We start from the raw sequence: 20,815 nt of genomic DNA, 5'->3' as shown, positions 1-20,815 counted from the left end.
TATGCCCAACCCCCCTCAATTTGTTTAATTTTTGTGCTAGCTCTTCTTTTGCACATCGTAGTTTTTAATTTTTGTCAGCTTTCTTGTTTTTTCAGTGTTTTGTTCTTGTTTCTATTCTTATGCACTTGTATTAGCATTTTGGTTTCTTTAGGGCAATGATAGTATTTTTCTGCTTGAAAGGAAATGTAGATGAAAATGAACACTCATGGGTTTTGTGTTTGCCCTAGCTGTAGTACTGTGCTATGTTTGACAACATTTTTAAAGTACAGTGGTTGTCAGGGCAGGTTGCTTCAATGATAGATGGATCTAGGGGCTAGTTCAATGCGTGGTTCTTAGTGATGGACAGCCAGGTTTATAAAATCATAAGAGTAGCCATGCAAGGTCATACCAATGCTCAGTCAAGCCTGATAACTTGGCCCTGAGAGTGGCCAGTACTGATTTTTGAGGAAAGTTGCGACAGGACAAGCAGGCAGTACTTGAAGGGTATTCTAGAGAACACATACTTTCATGGACAGATGGAGGTGAAAGTTGCATCTTTGTTTCTAATCGTTTTTCTCTGATGAATATGTATATTCTTCCACTTCTGGTGTTTAGGATATCCACATGACAATGAATTCCAGTTTTAACAAAATGCCATGTGTGTCATGTGATGGTTTCATTGAAGGCCTTCCATTTCCTGTACTGTAAAAATCCACAGAAAATAATTTCTTTCTTTTTCTATGTCATTCATGATTTCATAAGCTTCTGTCATATCCCCTCCCCAGAGTAGTACAAATTAATTGCTTCTTGCAATAAAAAGTATTAGATACCTATGATCACCCTAGTAATTTTTTTTCCTAATTTCTCTTTTCAAATGGGCAGTAATAGAAATGGACAATACGGGAGTGGGATATGAATCAAAACTGCACTGTGGAAGACGCAGATTTGCCATGCATGGATGTATACACTGACAGAATGATGTTTGCTTTTTCCGTGCTTTTCCCAATGATTCCTAATGTTATTTGACTGCTGCTGAGCATTGAGTTAACTCTGCCATAGGCATGTCTGTTGTAACACAAAGATCTCTCTAGATATTTTTTTTTGAGTGGCAAAAGTTGATTCAAAGCTCCTCAATGAATGTCAAGTTGTTGCCCATGTGATCCATCTGAAACAGTTAAATTTTGCAACTTTGCCTAACTAAAAACCCCAACTAAGCTTGTGATTAAAATGGTAACTAAAATGGGTATATTTATTTTAAACAAAAAGATTTTTGCTTTTCGAACTCAGAGTGAGACTTTTGAATAAAAAGAAAGCATAAGAAAAGGATTTAGAATGAAGTGGGTGTTTTTTACTAATTATATAGTCCACTCTAATAGATCACACTAAGGCAGTTATTCTGCCAGCAGAATATAGCCAACAGAAGATGTTGATGGCTGCAGTTTGACACCTAAGGCTATTTTAGAGGCTACTTGAAATGATAATGGTCACGCATGCAGTCTTTGGTGCTTGTGCATGAGTTGCTGCTTGAAGACAGGTTACTCTGAGGATACTTTCTGAGATTCCTGGATTTTAATTGCTTTTACAGCTTTATTTCATTGTCACATTATTAAACACAGTCTTGTGAAAAGGAGAATTGATAAGGAAATATATTAAAGTTCTCCCGATACAATTATGTACTTCATTGTAAGATTCTGCATACTCACACTTCTCAAAAGGGATCTGGGATGGATTCTGCAGTGCTTTTCATATGATCCCTGAGATGGTGTGGTCACTGAAAAGTATACAAAGCAATGGATGGTCAGAATTTGGATATGCTGAAGATACAATAATGAGAGCATTGTGATGCTCTCCAGTTCAAATTCGGAGAACTCTATGGAGTAGATTTGGTACCTTATAGCACCCGAATGTATAAAATTGTGGCTACTGAGGCCTTTGTGGGAAGGCTTAATTTACCTGATGAACTCTTCAGGAGCAGAGGAAGTAATTGAGATGCCATAGGTGAAGCAGGTGATTCCCTTATCAATTTGATTTAAAAACACAATTATTTTTTTTGTGCTAGCTGCTTAGAAATTTAGATAATTTCAATTGAATTTGTTAACTACTATTTCTGTCGTGTTGGATGAGTATTGATGTTTTAATATTCTGAAATTTGAATTAATGTAAGTCTAAACTAATTTTTGTTAATTCATGCAGGTGAATACAATTTGCTGGAATGATACAGGAGAATATATTTTATCTGGTTCAGATGACACCAATCTGGTAATTAGTAATCCCTACAGCAGAAAGGTAGGTTTGTTTCTGGATACTCAGTAATTTTCAAATAAGATTTAAGTTACTGTTTTTCAAGATGCTATTTTTCTGATGTTTTTCTTTTTCAAGATACTATTTTTCAGATGTTACTATCTGACAAAGATAATTTCAAGCACCTTACAGTGTTTATAAATGGGAATAAAACTTCACAGTACTGTAAAACCTTAGCATTCTAATCCCTTGCAACATAGGTATTATCCCATTTTACGGTAGGTGGTCTGGCACAAAAGGAACATGGTCTCACAACAGATTAGTGTCAGAATTAGCAATAGGATTCAGTAATTCTTGTGAAATCTTATAGTCAGATAAATTGTTTTCTGTTTCGTTTTAGTTTTAAAATATTGTATTAGCTTTTGCAATATGTAATATATTTAGTTGTCTTTCTGTGTAATGCTGTTGAAGTGTCAATCTTGATTAAAATACTTTATTACCGTTTGAAATTACATTGCCCTGTGTGTGCATGTATGTGGATGGAGAAGTATTTGTACTGAAATAGGGGAAGCAGGTTTGGGAAGGGGAAAGTGCTGTGAAGGTCTCTCCTTTTCCACTTCTGCACTCACATGGCTTATGATGCAGTTGTAATGTTAGCTAGCATCTGTCACCTAGTAGCAATGTTCCACACTTCACTCATTGAGGAGCTGCTGATAGTTTGATAGAACAATGCTCTGAACTGTATCCTTCAGTGCTGGGGATCCTAAGCAGCAATGTTCAAGTGAACTTCTCAGAGGCTGAGCGCTAAACCCTGAAGAGATGCTGAAAAATTAAATGTGGTGGGGGAACAAAAATGTGTGGTTGGTATGGTGGAACAGAGTTTGAATAGAAGGTTATGGAGGCAGCAATAACCTGCTGCCTCCATAATAATAATAATAAATAATATTTTGGCTTTCGGAAGAGCTGTGGTGGGAAAATAATCGTGATCTGAAGAGTTGCCTATGCCTGTAGGTAAGGCACTTTTCCTCACCTCCCCAAATGACCCATAGCTTCCAAACTTCATCTCTTCCTTTCAACTACTGGTATCAATCTGACAAAGTTCAGATCAGTGTTGTTAGACCAGCGTTTCTCTTGCACTGGGAGTTCAGCTGAAGAAGAAGAGGTATGTAAGGTGGCTATGAAGTGGATGATGGATAATATATTCCAAAGTCACTGTTGTTGGAGAGACTTGCAAAGTAAAGATTTTTTCATGCAAGTAAAGGGTGTTGAATATTCTTTATTGTGCAGAGTTTAGTTTAATACATTGCTATGGGATAGTTGCTATATCATTATTACATTATTAAAATATTACAGTATCTTAATATAATAATATAATAGATGCAGCAATTTAAACTTTATGCTTTCATGGGATGATTTTGGGTTGTTTTTTCCCCCCCATTGTGTACTACTGCTGGACTTAAGCCAAATGAGAAATATAGGAAATGTTTTGTTTTCTTAAGTCATCTCAGTTATTTTTTTTTTACATAACAGCAGAGCAGATAGAATTTTTTATTATTATTATTTTGATATTTTTCCCCCCAATATATGCAACTGCAATTATAGAATAGCAGGTACTAGCAAGAAGAGTTAATAATCAGTGTTATTCCTGAAATGTACTAGAGATGCAAATTTTAATGACTGTTACAATTGTATTAGCTTATTTTCTCTGGCTTGAATAACAGAATCAATACAGGAAAAGGGAGCAAATTGGTATTGGTACCAGAAGTCTGCTGTAATTCTGTCATCTTGGTAGATATCCTTATAACCATATTTTCTGTTATGAGCTAGCTAGAGTAGCAATAATAGACTTCAGCTATCAATGTAGTCTTCTGTGTTAGTAAAATATCTAATTAGAAGGAAGTGTGCTGGTTTTGGCTGGGATAGAGTTGGATAGAGTTAATTTTCTTCACAGTGGCTAGCATGGGGCTACGGTTTGGATTTGTGCTGGCACCAGTGCTGCTAACCCAGGGATGGTTTGGTTCCTGCTGAGCAGCGCTCACACAGAGCCAAGGCCTTTGCTGCTCCTCACACCACCCCACCAGCCAGTGGGCTGGGGGTGCACGAGGGGTTGGGAGGGGACACAGCCGGGACAGCTGACCCCAACTGACCACAGGGATATTCCATACCATGTGACGTCATGCTCAGCATATAAAGCTGGGGGAAGAAGAAGGAAGCGGGATGGGGGGGCATTCGGAGTGATGGTGTTTGCCTTCCCCAGTAACCGTTACACATATGATGGAGCCCTGCTTTCCTGGAGATGGCTGAACACCTGCCTGCCCATGGGAAGTGGCAAATTAATTCCTTGGTTTGCTTTGCTTGTGTGCACGGCTTTTACTTTACCTATTAAACTGCCATTATCTCAACCCACGGGTTTTTGCACTTTCATTCTTCTGATTCTCTCCCCCATCCCGCTGTGGGGGGAGTGAGCAAGTGGCTGTGTGGTGCTTAGTTGCTGGCTGGGGTTAAACTATGACAGGAAGCATTTAATCTTGTTTAACTCTTACTTCAGTTTTTTGTAAGTCACTCCAGTTTGTGTTATGTATGGCCAGATGCAAATGTTAATTGTTGCTATGTAACGTGTCTCAGAAGGAGAAAACTTGAAATATTTTTCTCAAGTTTGGATAAGTTAAATATTCATAGCGTTTGTGTGTCTGAGGTGAGATGTGTTACTGTGATTTCTAATAGTAATTGCAACTCTAAATCAAAAAGATGATCACTTTATTGTACTTTGGGATGGCTCAGAAGAATTCTTCTTGTGGATCTTTTCTTCCTCATTTGTTTTAGGCATTGCATTACTAGAGGTGGGGAGAGGGGAGAGCTTGGCTGGAGCTAAAGCTCACTACAAGTATGGTACAAAAAGATCGGAATTCATGTTATTTACATCAGGTTGAACACTCAGTTTTCAAAGCCTTTAAATGGATCCTGAGGCTTTTCTCAGCTAACACCAGTGTGAAGACGGGATTCTCGTGAGTGGTTACACTCAAGATTTTTGAATCTTTAGCCTGGTTTGCCTTGTGGGAGAGAAAGGGCTCAGCTCACATGAGAAAGTGCTGGGGAGGCTTTGGAAGGTGCTTAGTGGGGCTGAAGGTTTACAGTTTTTCTAGTCAGTATTTGCTGCTTTTCACTTTAGGATGAGATTCCATCAGGTTTGTTTTCCTTTGCTTCTAAAGGAGGTTTGACCTCTTCAAATGAAGTACTATTGAAAAGGTTGGATTGTAAATGATTCTGTGCTGAGTATCTTGAATGAGAACCCTAAATTAATTACATCCTGAAAGGCTTAGTAACCCACTGATACTTGCATTTGTTTCAACAGGCTTCTTTTAAAAAAGCAAGCAAGAGTGGAAATAAAACCACTTTTTAAAACTGGTTTTATTTTTTAATGTGACTTTAAAAATGCTGCTTTGGTCATTATGGTGACTTTTTTTCTTTTTATCATAAAGTGTTTCCATTTGGATATGGAACTTATATGTTTCAGGTTTAAGATGACAACAGAGTAGCTGCCAGAAATTTTACTTCCCTGGAGGAAAGTACTTATTGTTAAGGATGGAGCTTGTATGCAAGCTTCTGGGATCACTATGTGAATTAGTAATCCCATCCCAAAGATTTAATCTGTGCTTTTAAGAGATGCAACTTGAATTCTTGAATTTGTTGCCTCTTCAATTGATTTTCTGTGTAATATATTACTTAAGTGATTGCAAAAGTTATGAGGATGCCTGAAAGATAAGTACTTTGAAGAACACCTGGAATTCTTTGTTCCCCTCTCCCTTTTTTCCTAAGTCATTAACTATTTGTAGCCTGTTACATGTTGGTTGTAAAATGCTCCAGTGGAGTAAAGTGGTGGCATTGTTTTACTCGGTGTAGTTAACAATAGGCTTTTGGGGGTTGGTTGTGTGTATTACATTTTCTCATCTTTTTTGTTGCCTAGGCACCAGCAACTTATTAGGCCTCTTTCTCCCCTCTCTAAGGCAGTGTAATAACCAGAGTAGAAAAGGATGTACTGTGCAAGTCAAGAAGGGCATGGAAAATCTTCTGCTTATAATAAATGCTGTAATACTTTTTATTGCAACACTGTGCAACATAGGAAATGAGAGGCAGGCATGATGAGGTTAGGTCTGCCTGTGAGAAAACTCTTTGCTTTACTGAAAATGTGTAGCTGTATATATTTCTGAATGCTGTTTCACTTTGCAGTGGAGGACAGAAGGGAGGGAAAGAAAAATCTGAGTTTTTCCAAGTTTTAGGGCAATCATCAAATGTAGATCTCCACGTCTAAATTGAGATCTGCAGATGGGGAAAACTGAAGCAGAAGATTGGAATAAGCTAGCTATTGACCACATGAAAAGCAAGAGCATTAGGTTAGGGTTTGTGAGAAAAAGGGGGGAAAAATAAGAAGCACAGGTGTCACCGAAATTTGGGAATAAAAGAAAACTCCTTAACACCAAATTAGCATTAGGAAGCAGGCATTTCTTTTTATTGCAGCACTGGTTGTCAGGAGGATAGTTCCTCTAATCAGGCACACCTAATGCTGGTTCTCTTGTCATATTTATACACAAATGTTACAAAGATTACAAAGTGGTACACTCCCTGTTGCAATAATTGGTTCATATTTCTTCGCCTAGTATGCAAACTAGAATGCATGCTCAGTTCCTTTCTCCACCTCTATCTTTTTAGTAGGTGGTATAATTTGGGTAGGGGGCTTATGGGTCGGTGGTCGTGGGGATCCTGGCCCAAATTACCTTTCCCCTAGTTTCTCAATACTTTGGTGTTGGTAATTGTTTGCTATATGCCTTAGGAAGATAAGATGCTCCTGGAGGTGGTGTCCTCCCTTTCTGAAAAGTATGTACATAAGGGCCTTGGAGTGTCTTGTAGCTCCTCCTTTTTATCATGATGTGTAGCAGGTGCTCATTCTAAGAATTGTTAGCCTTCTACCTAAAGTAATATAGTTTCTTATCACATATAAGTAGGCCTTCGTTACAGGCCTATCTTTTTTTGCTGCACTTGTAATTTGGTGAGAGAAGGACCCTGTACAGCAGAACAAAGAGAAAAAAGTCTGCCTGCTTATATTCAGCAATAGGGAGGGAAGTGGTGGGGAACTGGCAAGATGGTAGAGAGAGCCCCTAGGTGTTTAGATAACTCTTTTTTTTTTTAATTACTGAGATCAAAAAGTATTTCTTGTCAGGACAAAAATATTTCTTTCACAGTAGCAATAGCGTTAAGTCAGAAGTGGGATTGACAGGTGACTTCTTTAACTTTCATCTAAATTAAGGTACCTTATGGACTTGTTGTGAGTTGCTCCTTTGATACCGAGCTCCTCATTTCCTTTGAATGTCTGGATTTTGAAGGTTTTCAGTAAAATGCAGAAATCTGAACAAATAAATTCAAATGAAGAGACAGATTTACTGAAATAAAATGAATGGATTATATCTCCTGATTTTGACTTTTCTTTTTTAAAATACTGAGCCTCGTGTATCTTTCAGAATACGCATTTTTGTGTGTGTGTGAATTGTTTAAAAGATATGAAATAGCACTTGTAAAGTATTAGGCATGAACTATCACTGACAGAACAACTTAATTTGCATAAAATTTTCTTTGATTAAGTTAATTGAGTGGAAATTTGGAAGTAATTTTCATAGTATAAACAACTTGGTAAGTATCTTTTTCCTATTAGTAGCAGTGAAAGTGCAGTTTGGTTTAAATCCTGCAGATGGTAGAAATAAGGTAAGGACAGAATGTTCATTAGTGCACAGGAAAGCATATGGAGGGGGGGGGGGTTCAGTTTTGATAGACTAATAAGTGTATTAGGAAATATAAAGAGTCATCACTGAGTGTTTAAAACCATCTGTGATGATGAAGTAAATTACATCCTTCTCTGCTGTACTGTAGATGAAAGACATTTCATTGAGACGAAGTCAAGTCTTACTTTATTGCCCTGTAGTGTTCTTAAATGTTTGTTTATTTTTCACTGGTTTCAAAATACCCTTTCTTATAAACTTCAGTTCTCCTTTTTAAAGTGAGTTTATTTTAAGAGTAGTATCAATTTTTGAAGTCTGTGTAAAGTTGGCTTGGATTACAATGCCTTATTCTTCTTGACCTGCAATATTCCAGATCTTCTAAATCTCTCCTCACTGACGTGCTGACTGGCTGCACTATCATCCTGGACTAATGTTTTACTTTGAGAAACCCGAGGAAAACTAGCATTTTAAAAACAAAAGCTGGCAGTTGCATTCCAGTCCTCTCATTTTGCAGAATACTTTGTGCAGGTGCTTAAGTGAATGTCTCTTGTGGAAAACCTTTGTTCTTAAAAGAAATTTGGTGTAAAGACAGCTTCTCTGTTCTGTTGTTTTAAACTGCAGGTTACTGGCAGCCTGCATATAACCGATGTTTTATAGTACCAGATTCTGTGTTATTTTCCCATTCTTTTGTTTGCTTTGAAAATATTAACCTGATAGAGCTTTCCTTTTTCTTTCTTCTCAGGTTTTAACAACCATTCGCTCAGGACACAGGGCCAATATTTTTAGTGCAAAATTCTTACCGTGCACCAATGACAAACAGATTGTATCTTGTTCTGGAGATGGAGTAATTTTTTACACTAACGTTGAACAAGATGCGGAGACCAACAGACAATGCCAGTATACGTGCCATTATGGAACTACCTATGAGGTAACTCACGAAAGTATATGATAATTTTAAGATAGTTAAAATATGTATTTTCTCATATTGTTGACCAAGATTTTAACCAGACTGACGAAAGCTTATTTCTGTGAGAATTAGAGAACCTGCCTTCTAGCTTTTTTGATTATTTTTTTCTTAGAGGACGCTTTAAAAGAGAAATATGTTGTCTATATTAAACGTAGGACTTTCCAAAAGGTAGTGTCATTAAGACCACGTTCTTTGCAAATATAGTAGCTGAATACATCTTCAGTGAAAGAATCCTCTGCAGACCAAAACTGGTTTAAATTGTGCTGGGAATTTTTTTCTGAAGTAGGTTGGGGGGTGGGGACAGTGGCTATGTTTTGCTTTTTTATTTTTATTCTTCCCACCCCCAACTTTTCAATGGTTTAATGCGTTTTTTCACAATTTAAATCCTAAGAAATGCTTATTTCAACATGTGTGAATCTGAAAAATCTATTTACAGTTTTCAGTAATTTCTCTATTTTGTATTCTAGTTAACTCTTTTTGTGTAAATGTGGAGCCAGTGTTTTCAATCCTCCCTTGGAAGTTTTGTTCATGTGTATAGGCAAGTGAGAACCAAAGTGTTATTTACGTTAGGAAGATAATCAGATTTATTGATCTATTTATTTTAATGACAGCAAAATCTGCTGCTTGTAAAACTTACTGTGTAAATAGAAAAAATGCGATTTCCTTCTTAGGTTATAAATGTTCCAGGTTTTTGGATTTTTTTTTTTGTTCGTTTGTTTAACACTACCACAGTACACGCACAGGGGAAAAAAATCCCAAATCCATGTGTGGGTTTTTTTTTTTAACTGTTTAGCTCATATTTCATAGCAGGCTTTTAAATCTCTTTCTTTGTATATTAAGTGATCAAAATATTTAAAAATCACTGTTAAAAAAAATGGGGGGTGTTGAAAGGTTGTGTGAGAGAAGAAAATGGCTTAAGTACAGCTAGAATTCATTGTTGATCATGTAGTAAAAGTATCCTTACAGTTGTAATTACACATGTTCCATTAAAGGATAACAGGGTAACTTTGTAGGTCAGTCAGGCGAACCTTGTGGTATTCACTCTGCTTCTGGGATTTGTGGGTTTGGTTTGGTTTTGCCTGGGTTTAATACAAGACTGTATTTTCAGTTTTGCAAAACAGAATTCTGGATCCCAGGCTTGCATCATCTGCTTTTATTTTTGGATTTGTTTTGATTGAGAAACTACTGTTTCCTTTGAATAGCATCAGTCCTTATGGCCCCCCAATCAGAAGCTTAAACTGCCTCAGTTCTCACTGAAGTTTACTATATATAGTAGTCTGTATGCTAGTCTGTGGATTCTCAAAGTTGATTGGATGTTCTCTGTATCTCAAATAAAACCTGCCTTTTCATAAGAACATCTGGAGACAGAGATGCTATTTCTTAACGCTGAAACGTCCTTGCTGAGGAGGGGGTCTGTCAGGCTGTTGCATTGTGGCTTCCTGGGGAGATAAGAGCCTCCCCTTGCTGGCTGGCTGCAAGCTTGAGGAGCGGCCAGTCAGTCACTGGCTCAACTGGTACCTCTGTTTCCTGTGTAGCTAGCTGTGAGTATTATGTAGAGCTGTTTGGAGCTTGAGAATAGGAGAACAGTTATGGATACTGTGCTGAGGAGACATGAAAGTAGCGGTATAAGTATCATTAGAGTATTGGGTTTGGGGTCGTCGGCCAGGCTGCTCAGAGTACTGCAAATGAAAGAGCTGGTGGCAGCATAAAAGTCATCATGAGAAGTCACTGTGGTGGTCTTAAGTTTTGATCTACCCGAGTTGGGTTGACCAACAGTTTGGTTGATTAACTGAAGTGACTGGCACCAGGTGGTGCTGCAAAGCAATGATCAAACTGGGAAAATTCAATGAAAGCAGTTGCCAGTTGTGCTTATGGGTCAGGAGTAGCAAAGGAGGCTAGAACATAACACTTCTAACTAGTAGTATGAGATGCCACTTGGCTCTTTACAAGGTGGTGTTTCTCATCAATAATGATGGTATGCACATTGCAAGCTACTAAACCAGATGATAAATATAAATTTGGTAGGTACAACAAATTAAACTTGTCAAAACAGTAAGAATTTGAAAAATATTTTAGAGGAAATACAGAAAGCCTAACAATCTGGCAAATCAAGATGCAAGTTTTATTATTGTCTATGTAGAATGACTGTAACTGAACAGCAACTAGTTGTGCAGAATATAGTAAATTTCTTCAAAATCATTAGTTGAAGAGAGCGTGGACATTTGGCTGCTATATTGCACAGTCAAAATAGTGATAGTGGGGATGATTTTTATCCAGCGAATAATGTTAACAAGAGGGCAGTATGGTTGTTTTGAATGACAAAAGTGTGATACTGTTTTGGTTGTTTACACTGTTTTTAAACACAGTTAATAGAAGGGATCTCAAACCCCTATGTGATGTTGACTATTTTAACAACTGTCTCTTTTTGAAGTTATTTTTCTTAGCTTGTTTTGCACTGAGGTTTAACATTTCTAAATTTGAGCTCTCTTCAAAAAGTCTTCCAAATGATAGGTTTATAAAACATTTTGGGAGATACTTTTTATAAATTCTGTTACTGTGTCTTAAATCTGATATTTGAACATTAAATGCACGTATTATTGTGTGGCATAGCAGACCTTTTTTTGATCCTTGGCATATGAAAGTATAATAGAGTAAATAGCAGAGGCTTTTAAACAAACGTCTGAGATACAGCATCAGCTTCTGACATAACACAACTTTGTCACTGAGAGGTTTCTGAAGTGGGAAAATAATTTCAAAATATCATGATGTTACTGCCCAGCTGTACGTAACCACATCATCGTATTAAATATAGAACTTTGACTCACTGAATTCTCTAAATAACAAAAGCTAACATCATCTGCCCCTGAGGTTCCAATTCTAAATTTGAATGTGGTTTGAATTTATACTGCTCTTTAAACTTGGAGTTTGTGACAGCTCAAGACATTACAAAAACATCTATTGAAACAGAGAAATGTAGAGATTTCTGTAGATTCTTATGAACTGTGAGATAATTCTGTTTTTAATTCTGGGGGAGAATAGAATAAGTGGAGAGGGAGAGAGAGAAGTTCTTGAAACATGGTTTTGGAGAATTTGTTGTTTATACAAGGCCATTACAAGTTTATTTTTGCTCAGCCAAATGCTTTACTTTATTGCCTTTCATGTTAATTGCATTTCAGAAGGAGAATGTACTTTTATGGACAACTCTTACCTTCATGTTTTCAATACAGTAAAATGATCATATAGCTATATATTTTTAAAGTTAAATAGAAAAGGATTTTTTTAGTTAGGGAAAAAGGATTTTATATATATAATATGTACTTGTTGAACTTAAATATATGTAACAGTGAGTCTTAATTATTGGAGTCTGCACTTTCAATTTCTCTGTTTTAATGCTTAGAAAATACTTAGTATGTTTTTTTAAACACCATGCATAAAAATCGGCATGTGCAAGTGGAGGTATGTACTGCACTATTACGTGTATATTATGAGATAGTATCAGTGTGAAAAAAAAATAAAATACAGCTACGAGAAATAAGAGCTTGCAGTTTTATACCACATTTAGCAACATTCTTGGAACAAAGTAAATGTTTTCAATGCAAGCTGTGCATTCAAGTACAGCAAAAATGCTGGAAGGATTTAGTGGATTGAAGAACGATTGCTGGCTTTTAAAACTAAACTAATAAAATCAATTTGAGTGAACATGTAGTGAAAAATACTCTTTTCGATATGTTATGCTAACATTGAAGAATGTGGGCCATACCTCAGAAGTTTATTTTCCCGTTGTTAGTAAAACATTGGCTTTGTTCTGCCTGTTAAAATTCTTGTTTGTCAGCAGTAAGATTTGGCACAGCACACATTGTGTCAGTTAATGTACTGAGCATTACAAGAAGAAATGCTGAATCCTGCAGAGATTACCTTTGTAATCCCACTTTAGGTAGAGAGATTTACAGATATTCATAGGTTATTTTTATTAAGAGTTGAGGGAGAGGAGAATGAATCATCACATACAAAGTGTTACAGAATCACTCATTTGCTCTGTGTTGAATTAGCGTATTATACTGTTATTGATTTTTGTAGCTTTATAGATTTCTTGAAGTTACTGATAGTAGCAGTAGTGTAGGAAAGAAAAATACTGCTGGGTTCTACAACATTCTGTTTTGTATCTAAGGGATAGTGTGTAAGAACATGACATTTCATGCACGTTCATTGACCTGTAGAATTCAGCTTTAACGTTATAGTTGCTTGCGTTTTTGTTTTGTTTTAAGGAGGCCTTCTTGAGTGAAGCCATACATGTGAGACTCCGAGTCTTCCCTTGTTTGAGCAGGGTTGAGGTCAGGAAAATGCTGCAATACAGTGCTCTCTTAAAAAGTAAAAAAAAAAAATGCAGTAAGGGAGTAGGTTACTAACAGCCTTTAATGCATAGTTGGTTCAGGGGACTATTTTGAATGTAAAGGAATGGCTGATGGGAATAAAAGCCATCTAGTATTTCCATGTCATTCAGAGTTCTGAGGGTTTTGTATGTTATTGTCTTCTATTACTTGATAGAAAATAAACTGAGCTTCTGTTGAATTACTGCAGCAAATTGATTTCTTATCTGAAAACTGATTGTAGTAAATGTATGTTGTTTATTAAAAGATAATAGAAATAAGTGTAAGCTTTGACCTGTATTTAATTTTATGTGACATTCCACAGTTGTGGTTTCTTTAACTTCAGTTCAAACCTTTTTTTGAAAATGAAGAAACATCAGCAGTTTTTCAGTTTTCCTCTTTTATTTCAATAGAAAGCTTGACTTGAGTCATAAGTCTGCTGCTTAACATGTTAATGCTTTTATTTTCTAATTAATGATATTTCTGGAAGTATTAATACTTTTTTTTTTTTTGAGCAGATTATGACAGTACCAAATGATCCCTATACTTTCCTCTCTTGTGGTGAAGATGGCACTGTAAGATGGTTTGATACTCGAATCAAAACAAGTTGCACAAAGGAAGATTGTAAAGATGTAAGAGTGAAATCTTTTAATAAAGATGACCTAAATGTAGAGCTGTACATCATACAAACATAGGATATGAATTCTGGTAAGGCTTTTAGAAATAATAGATTTCAGGGTCGTTGGTGGAGATGACAACATGTTTCCCAAGAAACAAAAAAAGTTTGGGGAGTCTCTTTCTTTCTTTCTTTCTTTCTTTCTTTCTTTCTTTCTTTCTTTCTTTCGGCATTTTTTTAGTTTATGAACTTTGGTGTGAGGCTTTAGATATGGTAGCAAAGCTTCTATGTTAAAATTGAATCTCTTGGTCTGGTTTACATTAGTTACTACAGAGAGCAGAGTTGGGGGCAAAAAATAAGCCTTGAAAATAATCTGTGGCCTGATGTTCTTGAGCATCCTTTGTCCCTCTGTAAGAAAAGATTTGGTAATGAATTACACTACATCAAATTAGTCACTGGTATTGCTCCCTGGAAGGTAAGGTATTGGTGGTGTCGTGTCCACTGTGTTTGGATTTCAGAAGCAGTTCTAATATTGAATTGGAGAAAAACTGACACCAAAGTATATATTGCTACTCTTGATTAATTTTATTCTGCTTTGTGCATATTTACCAGTTCCAGGGTTTTCTTTCTTTCTTTTTGTCTATCCAATTATCTGCCCATAGATTAAATCTATTATAATCCTTTAAATTAATTCAGACTGTTTCTGTGTATTTGATGCTCTTCTGACTCAAGTTATCTATGTTTCCGTAGGAAAATCCAAGGTGCTAGCTAGTTTATAAAGCTGTAATTGTTATGCTTATCTATTTTTAAATGTTTGTTCCTGTGGTTTGTTTTGTTTGTTTTCTTTAAGTTGATCTTGTGCTGTATTTCTGTCTCTGATAGTTTTTCTTCTCTGAAGAGGCTTTTCTGTTTGACATATTTACAATCTATCTTCACAGAGCCAGACCTAGTTTCCTCAAAACCTCCTTGACTAATGGGCCTGTGTCCTGAAGTAAAAAATAGACTTATACCTCACATGTTCAGAGCTATTATTTGAATGCCATATTTTTGTTTGTTCCAGGATATTTTAATAAACTGTCGGCGTGCTGCCACTTCTGTTGCTATTTGTCCACCAATCCCATACTATCTTGCTGTGGGTTGTTCTGATAGCTCAGTGAGAATATATGATCGGCGAATGCTTGGGACAAGAGCAACAGGTAGGAACCATACCTTACAGTAAGCTTTTCTAGCCATCTGCAGTTCCAATTTCAGGTCCTTTTTTTCAAAATAGATGGTGAATGACTAAAGTGTAATACTGAATGAAGTATAGCTTGCTTCTCTGAGAACTGTGCTTCCTAACAATACAGTCATTTCACTCTAGCATTTGGTAATACAGAAATCTTTAAGTAAGTAAACTTAATATCTTCATCCATCTTAGAACATGTTGTATACTGAATGCAGAAAAAGACCTTTTGTTATGTCTCTTCTTTTGTCTTGAAACGTGATTGCAAGATTCCAAAAAGCTAGTGATTACAGCCTGCGGTGGTCCGCCTGAATTTTAATTAAGTTCTTATCTTCTTCTTGTATTCTGTGTTGCTTCTTATGGGAAGGGATCTTATGAACTTATTCCTTATGAAGGAGTCTATGAACTTGATTAAAAGGTACTGTGTACCTGCTCTTGTAATAATACAGGAATAAAATGAATTCAGGTGTGCAGGCCTATAGAGTAAAGGAGAGAAAAGACAAAATTTTGAAGACTTATAATTTTTCTGGATATATTGGTATAGTGTTCTGTTGTTTGGTTTGGGGTCATGTGTGAGGACATTTGCGTTTGTTTGTTTTTGGGGGTTTTTTGTTAAGGGGTGAGGTATTGTATGACTAGTGAGCAAACGAATGATTTTTATTTAAAACTTTCTGTTTCAGTCCTTATATAGTGTGCGATGATAACCTTTGAACTTCTCTGTGGCCAAGGACAGACTGTTGCACATACTAAGCCACAACAGATATGCCATGTAGGAGGTGGTTACATGGCAAATTATGAGGTTTTTGGTACAGTCTGTTTTTTTCAGTGTTAGATCTTCTTATAGGTAACTTTTATCTGCTCACAGATTTGTATTTCTAGAATTTAAGATTGTTTTACTGTGTGGAATGGAGGTGAATTGTCAGGGAAGCATGGTAAGTCTAATGTATTGTATAGTTCTGCAGTTTCAAAATGACAGTATTATTATGTCTCAAAAAAGAAAACTAGTATTTTTTTTAAAACATTTTCAGTAGAAAAGAGGAGATGTATATCTTAAATTTTCAAAGTTTCATATAATTAATTCCTTTCTAATTTATGTATACATACAGATTTGCATTATTATTGTGTAAATGTTCTTAGGTTCCAAAATTTCCATTTATACTACATTTGACAGATAGCATCCACACACCGTCATGTGATGGGTATGTGATATACGAATACATTTGTGTATGTGTGGGTTCGTCTTTTTTTTTTTTAAACTGTACATAGTGTAAAATACTAGTAAGATCTGATGTCACTGTTCAGATCCAATTTAATGCAGAGGCTATAGGATACGTAGCTTTTCTCTGATCATCTTTTGTTGGATGCTAGATAAGTATATTCAAGTGTTTGAAAATTTGCAGTAGTAAATGTGTCACTTCTTTCTCCCCTCCACCCCCCCCTTTTTTTTAAATATAGGGAATTATGCTGGTAGAGGCACTGTTGGAATGGTGGCACGTTTTGTTCCTCCTCATCTTAATAACAAATCCTGTAGGGTAACGTCTCTATGTTATAGTGAAGATGGTCAAGAGATCCTTGTTAGCTACTCTTCAGATTACATATACTTGTTTGACCCCAAGGATGACACAGCACGAGAACTTAAAGTTCCTTCTGCTGAAGAAAGACGGGAAGAGGTAAGTGATTAAGATGACCTATTTTCCTGTTTGGCTTTTTTTTTTTCTTGTGGCACATTTATATCAGTTGTATTTCCCTTTTAAATTAATCTGAAATTAATGTTGCTGTTCATAGATTCAGATGTGACAAGTAGATTGTGTTACAAAATTTGCGTATTTGCAATCTAGTTATTTTTTATTTACAGTATTTTGTCACTCTGGTTTTCTTTCTTGTTTGGTTCCTCTTTCCTAAAGATGAGAAGGCATCTGTGTGCATCTCGGGTTATAAGACCAACAGGGCCCGTGCCACCAAAAGCATCCTCCTTGATATCAAGTATAAATACTCTTTGTTAAAAGTTATCATTTAATGACAAAGATGAGGGGGCACGAAATACTTAGATCCAGGAGATGAGCCACTGCTACTAAGCAGTATTAAAAGTTTCAGCAGTGTAACCAAAACACAAGCAGCTGTTTATTATCAGCTCAGCTATAATGATACGAACCCTTCTATTCTAGTCTGAATTTTCTGATCAATATAAAACAAATCTCTTTAACTACAGTGAAGTTATAAACGTCTCTCCGCCTGCACCCCCACAACCACCCACTCCTGTTTTTTCTCACCTGGCGTTATGCTCACCCTTTCACAAGCTCCTCTGTATTCTGAGGCCATTACCTTTGGTCTGAGACAGGGGCCTCAAGGGAGTTTACAATGAGTTGTCAGCATCCTCCTGTCTTCACTGGGAGGATGAGGGCGGCGATAATGGTGATTTCTTCCTTCTCTTTGCTGGGAGAAGCATGACTTTTTCATAGAGTCTGCTTGAAGGCCATTTTTATATGTTTTTAAGCATGTTTTACATCTTTATTAGACTGCCAGTATGGCATGGTTTTGCTTTTAAGTGTGTATTCTTTGTCCTTGTTTTTACCCCCAAAACAGTTGTTAGTTGGGTCCAGCCTTTACAGTACAGTTAACAGCTGCGGGTGACTTGCTGAGAAGGTGTCACTGGTGTCCTCTTGTGCCCACACCTGCAGGATATCTGCTGTCAGCCCATGCCTGTACTCCTTTATGCTGCAGCAGTATCCTGTGGTTGTAGGATGTTCTTTCTTGCACGCTTTAGCTAGTTGGTGTTCCTGTATATATCAAAAGTGTTAACAAGAGGTTGTACGCCACAGATCTATGCAAATCTAAGCAAAACTAAAGCAAATAAGGTGCTAATCGCCCGGTCACTAGACAATTGCTGTTGTAGCTAAATCAGCTAAAAGAAACTCCGAGCAAGTGAAGTGCAGACAAAGCCCGACAAGTGTGAGTCTCCTGTTGTTACCTTCTTATTAAGCCTGCGGCCTGTTACTAGCAATGACTATGCTGTATTTACTGGGCCATAGGCTGCCATTACTAATACAAATATTGTTGACCAGAGGAGGACGTAGATTTGTAGGACTGAGGAAGAATGTCCAGTTGAGTTACACTGTTACCTCACTGAGGCAGGAGAAAGCAAAGAGGAACTCAGAAAAATTATGTGATTAACAAATGGTTCTGCACTTCTCCCTTTCTTCTATGTAATGTTAATTTGATGTGAAGTAATTTGGTGGAGAATTGACTGCACAGTTGTTAGAGAGAGAGAGAAGATTTGGACCACCTGTTAATAACAGATCCTATGTATTCTTTTCTTTGTTAGGCACAGAGTATGTCCTGTAATCTCCTCTTGCCGGATGATTTTACTTAAATGCTATTTTTATTTCAGCCTGGCTTTAACATATATAGACTAGAAGAAATGTAAAGCTTTCTTCCTGAATCTGCTGGCTCCTGAAAGTGAATACTTTAATATGCTTTCACTGCAGGGGTTTTGCATTTAATTTAAAATTGTCAGCACAACTATTCACTTTCTCGGTTCTTAAGCCAGAAATATCCAACCAATACACTTAATTTCAAGCTCTGAACTGCCTTTCTGAATGTTCAAAGCACTAGCTGTTTCTTTTCAAGTTGCTGAAAGTAACACTACCTATATAGTACTTGTTTTATACTTTCCTGCTGCAAAAAACCCCTGTGTTATAAAAATGTTAAAAAACCCGAAACCAAGCCACAGTTTAAAAAGTAAACAAGAGTTTATTTTAATAAAATTTCTTTATTTTGTTAACGTCTGATTTGTTTTTCCCTTTTGCTTAATTGCAAATCCACGTTTAAGCTGAAGCTGCAATATAGTTCTTAAGATGTAAGAGGTGAATATTTTTGCAGAATTCAGGCTGAATTCTGGAAAACGTGTATTATTATTATTGTTCAGTATGGAAAGCCTTAATTAACATAGCAAAGTTAATATTTCATAAAATAAAAGCTGCATTAGTTCTTAGTGTCATTGATTTACTGTTGAACTGTGTAGCTAAAACTCTTGCATTCTATTGATAGTGTTGTGTTTATTCATAGTTGATCTGAACATATGGCTGAAATTCCTTTTTTTTGTGACAGATACAAATTTATGTAACTTAAGAAAATGGAGATATAGATACTGCATTTATATTTAGACTTAGAATTTTGTACTGTCCAAAATAAATAGCTTTGTAATGCCTTTATCTTCTTTTTTTTTCTTTTTTCTTTTTTTTTTTTCTTCTTTCTTTCTCCCCCTTCCTAGTTACGGCAACCTCCTGTTAAACGTTTGCGACTAAGAGGGGATTGGTCAGATACTGGACCAAGAGCAAGGCCTGAGAGTGAACGAGAAAGAGATGGTAAAGTGTATGCAACTGTGGGTGGGGTTGTTGCCTTTGCTTGTGTGTTTTGTTTTTGTTGTGGGGTTTTTTGGTTGGCTTTTTGTTTGTTTGTTTTGGTTGGTTTGGGGTTTATTTTTCAGTTTTTCTTAAGTATTTCTGAAATAGGTAAGCGCTTCAGATTAATCTGTCCCATGTTTTAAGAATCAGCCAGGTCTTAAGATGGTTTTCTTAGAATTTAACACAGAACTGCTATTCTACAGTGATTTTTTTTAAAATGTCTGAATTGAAAATATTCCTACCAGAAAAATTATGTTGCTTCAGTTAGGCTGATATAAATTAAGGGAAGCTTACTTCATTGTTATTGGTTATGTAGTAACACAAATACGTATTTCCCTTTTTGTAGTCAAGCCTTATATGTACTAATGGTTACAAATGAAATGCTCTGTAATGGTTACGTTAGGGGACTGGAATTCCAAGCAATAGGATTCTAATATTGTGTCTTTCACTCTTTTATAAAATACACGTAGTGACTAAATTTTTATGCTTATATTTTCATGTTTGTAATATATTACTCGAGTACTTGAGGTTTCAGTAGATAGAGCATTTCCAAAGCTATGCTTTAGCCTCAGAAAATGGGATATCAAAGCAGGGCAGAGGATGCTTTGTCACTCATCTTACTCATCAGCTAATGATGTGTTTCTGTTTAAATCTGACAGGTCGTGGGGGTACAAGTATTTGTTCTAATTCCCTTAAGTCTGTCTCCCTTTTCTGCCTACCTTTTCCCTTTCCAGGTTTTCTTTGTTGGTTTTCTCATCTTCTGATTCCCTCAACTAGAATAATAGTGTCTAGCTGTATCAGACTAATGGTCCTTGTAGAGTAGGATTCTGTATCCAACAGGCAATAGGAAATGCTGTTTAGGGAGAGAACATGAGCCCATCACCTTAGTCTGTTGCCTTTGTTGCTCCCCCACTATTCAGAATTACTCGATTAGAAACTTCAGAGGGTACATTCCTATCTGTTCCTTTAGAATCTGCATGTGGTTCTATTGCCTGTGAGTTTCTGTAATCCTTTTTTGAACCTGTTGATAATATTTTCTATGGCAAAAACTTCCAGAAGTTCAGTGCCCACTGTGTAAAGGAATACTTTCATTCCTTTCTTTGAAACTGCTCTCTTAGTTTCATCATGTGCCTTCTTATTCTAATATCACAGTATTAACAGTTTTACATTCTGCTTACTTGGTGCTTTCATTCCACAGACCTCATTTGTATACCTCCTCATATTAGGGACACTATTGATGTTGTTTTTGTTG

General features: G+C 36.4%; 1 protein-coding gene across 10 annotated transcripts in view; it reads left to right on the top strand.

Moving 5' to 3' along the window:
• The window catches only part of DCAF6 (DDB1 and CUL4 associated factor 6), a 93,294-nt gene that overhangs the window by 21,251 nt on the left and 51,228 nt on the right, over window positions 1-20,815 (top strand). For all 10 annotated transcript variants that reach the window (XM_075768463.1, XM_075768524.1, XM_075768505.1 and 7 more), the window contains 6 exons: window positions 2,173-2,265; window positions 8,731-8,916; window positions 13,841-13,954; window positions 14,999-15,134; window positions 16,616-16,830; window positions 19,431-19,524. In XM_075768463.1, coding sequence (XP_075624578.1) covers window positions 2,173-2,265; window positions 8,731-8,916; window positions 13,841-13,954; window positions 14,999-15,134; window positions 16,616-16,830; window positions 19,431-19,524 — 838 coding nt within the window. The remainder of the gene's footprint in view (window positions 1-2,172; window positions 2,266-8,730; window positions 8,917-13,840; window positions 13,955-14,998; window positions 15,135-16,615; window positions 16,831-19,430; window positions 19,525-20,815) is intronic.

This window comes from Balearica regulorum, chromosome 1, assembly GCF_011004875.1.
Source record: "Balearica regulorum gibbericeps isolate bBalReg1 chromosome 1, bBalReg1.pri, whole genome shotgun sequence".
Lineage (NCBI taxonomy): Eukaryota > Metazoa > Chordata > Aves > Gruiformes > Gruidae > Balearica > Balearica regulorum.
Note: the sequence above shows the minus strand (reverse complement) of the source record. Positions and strands in the feature narration are given on the sequence as shown.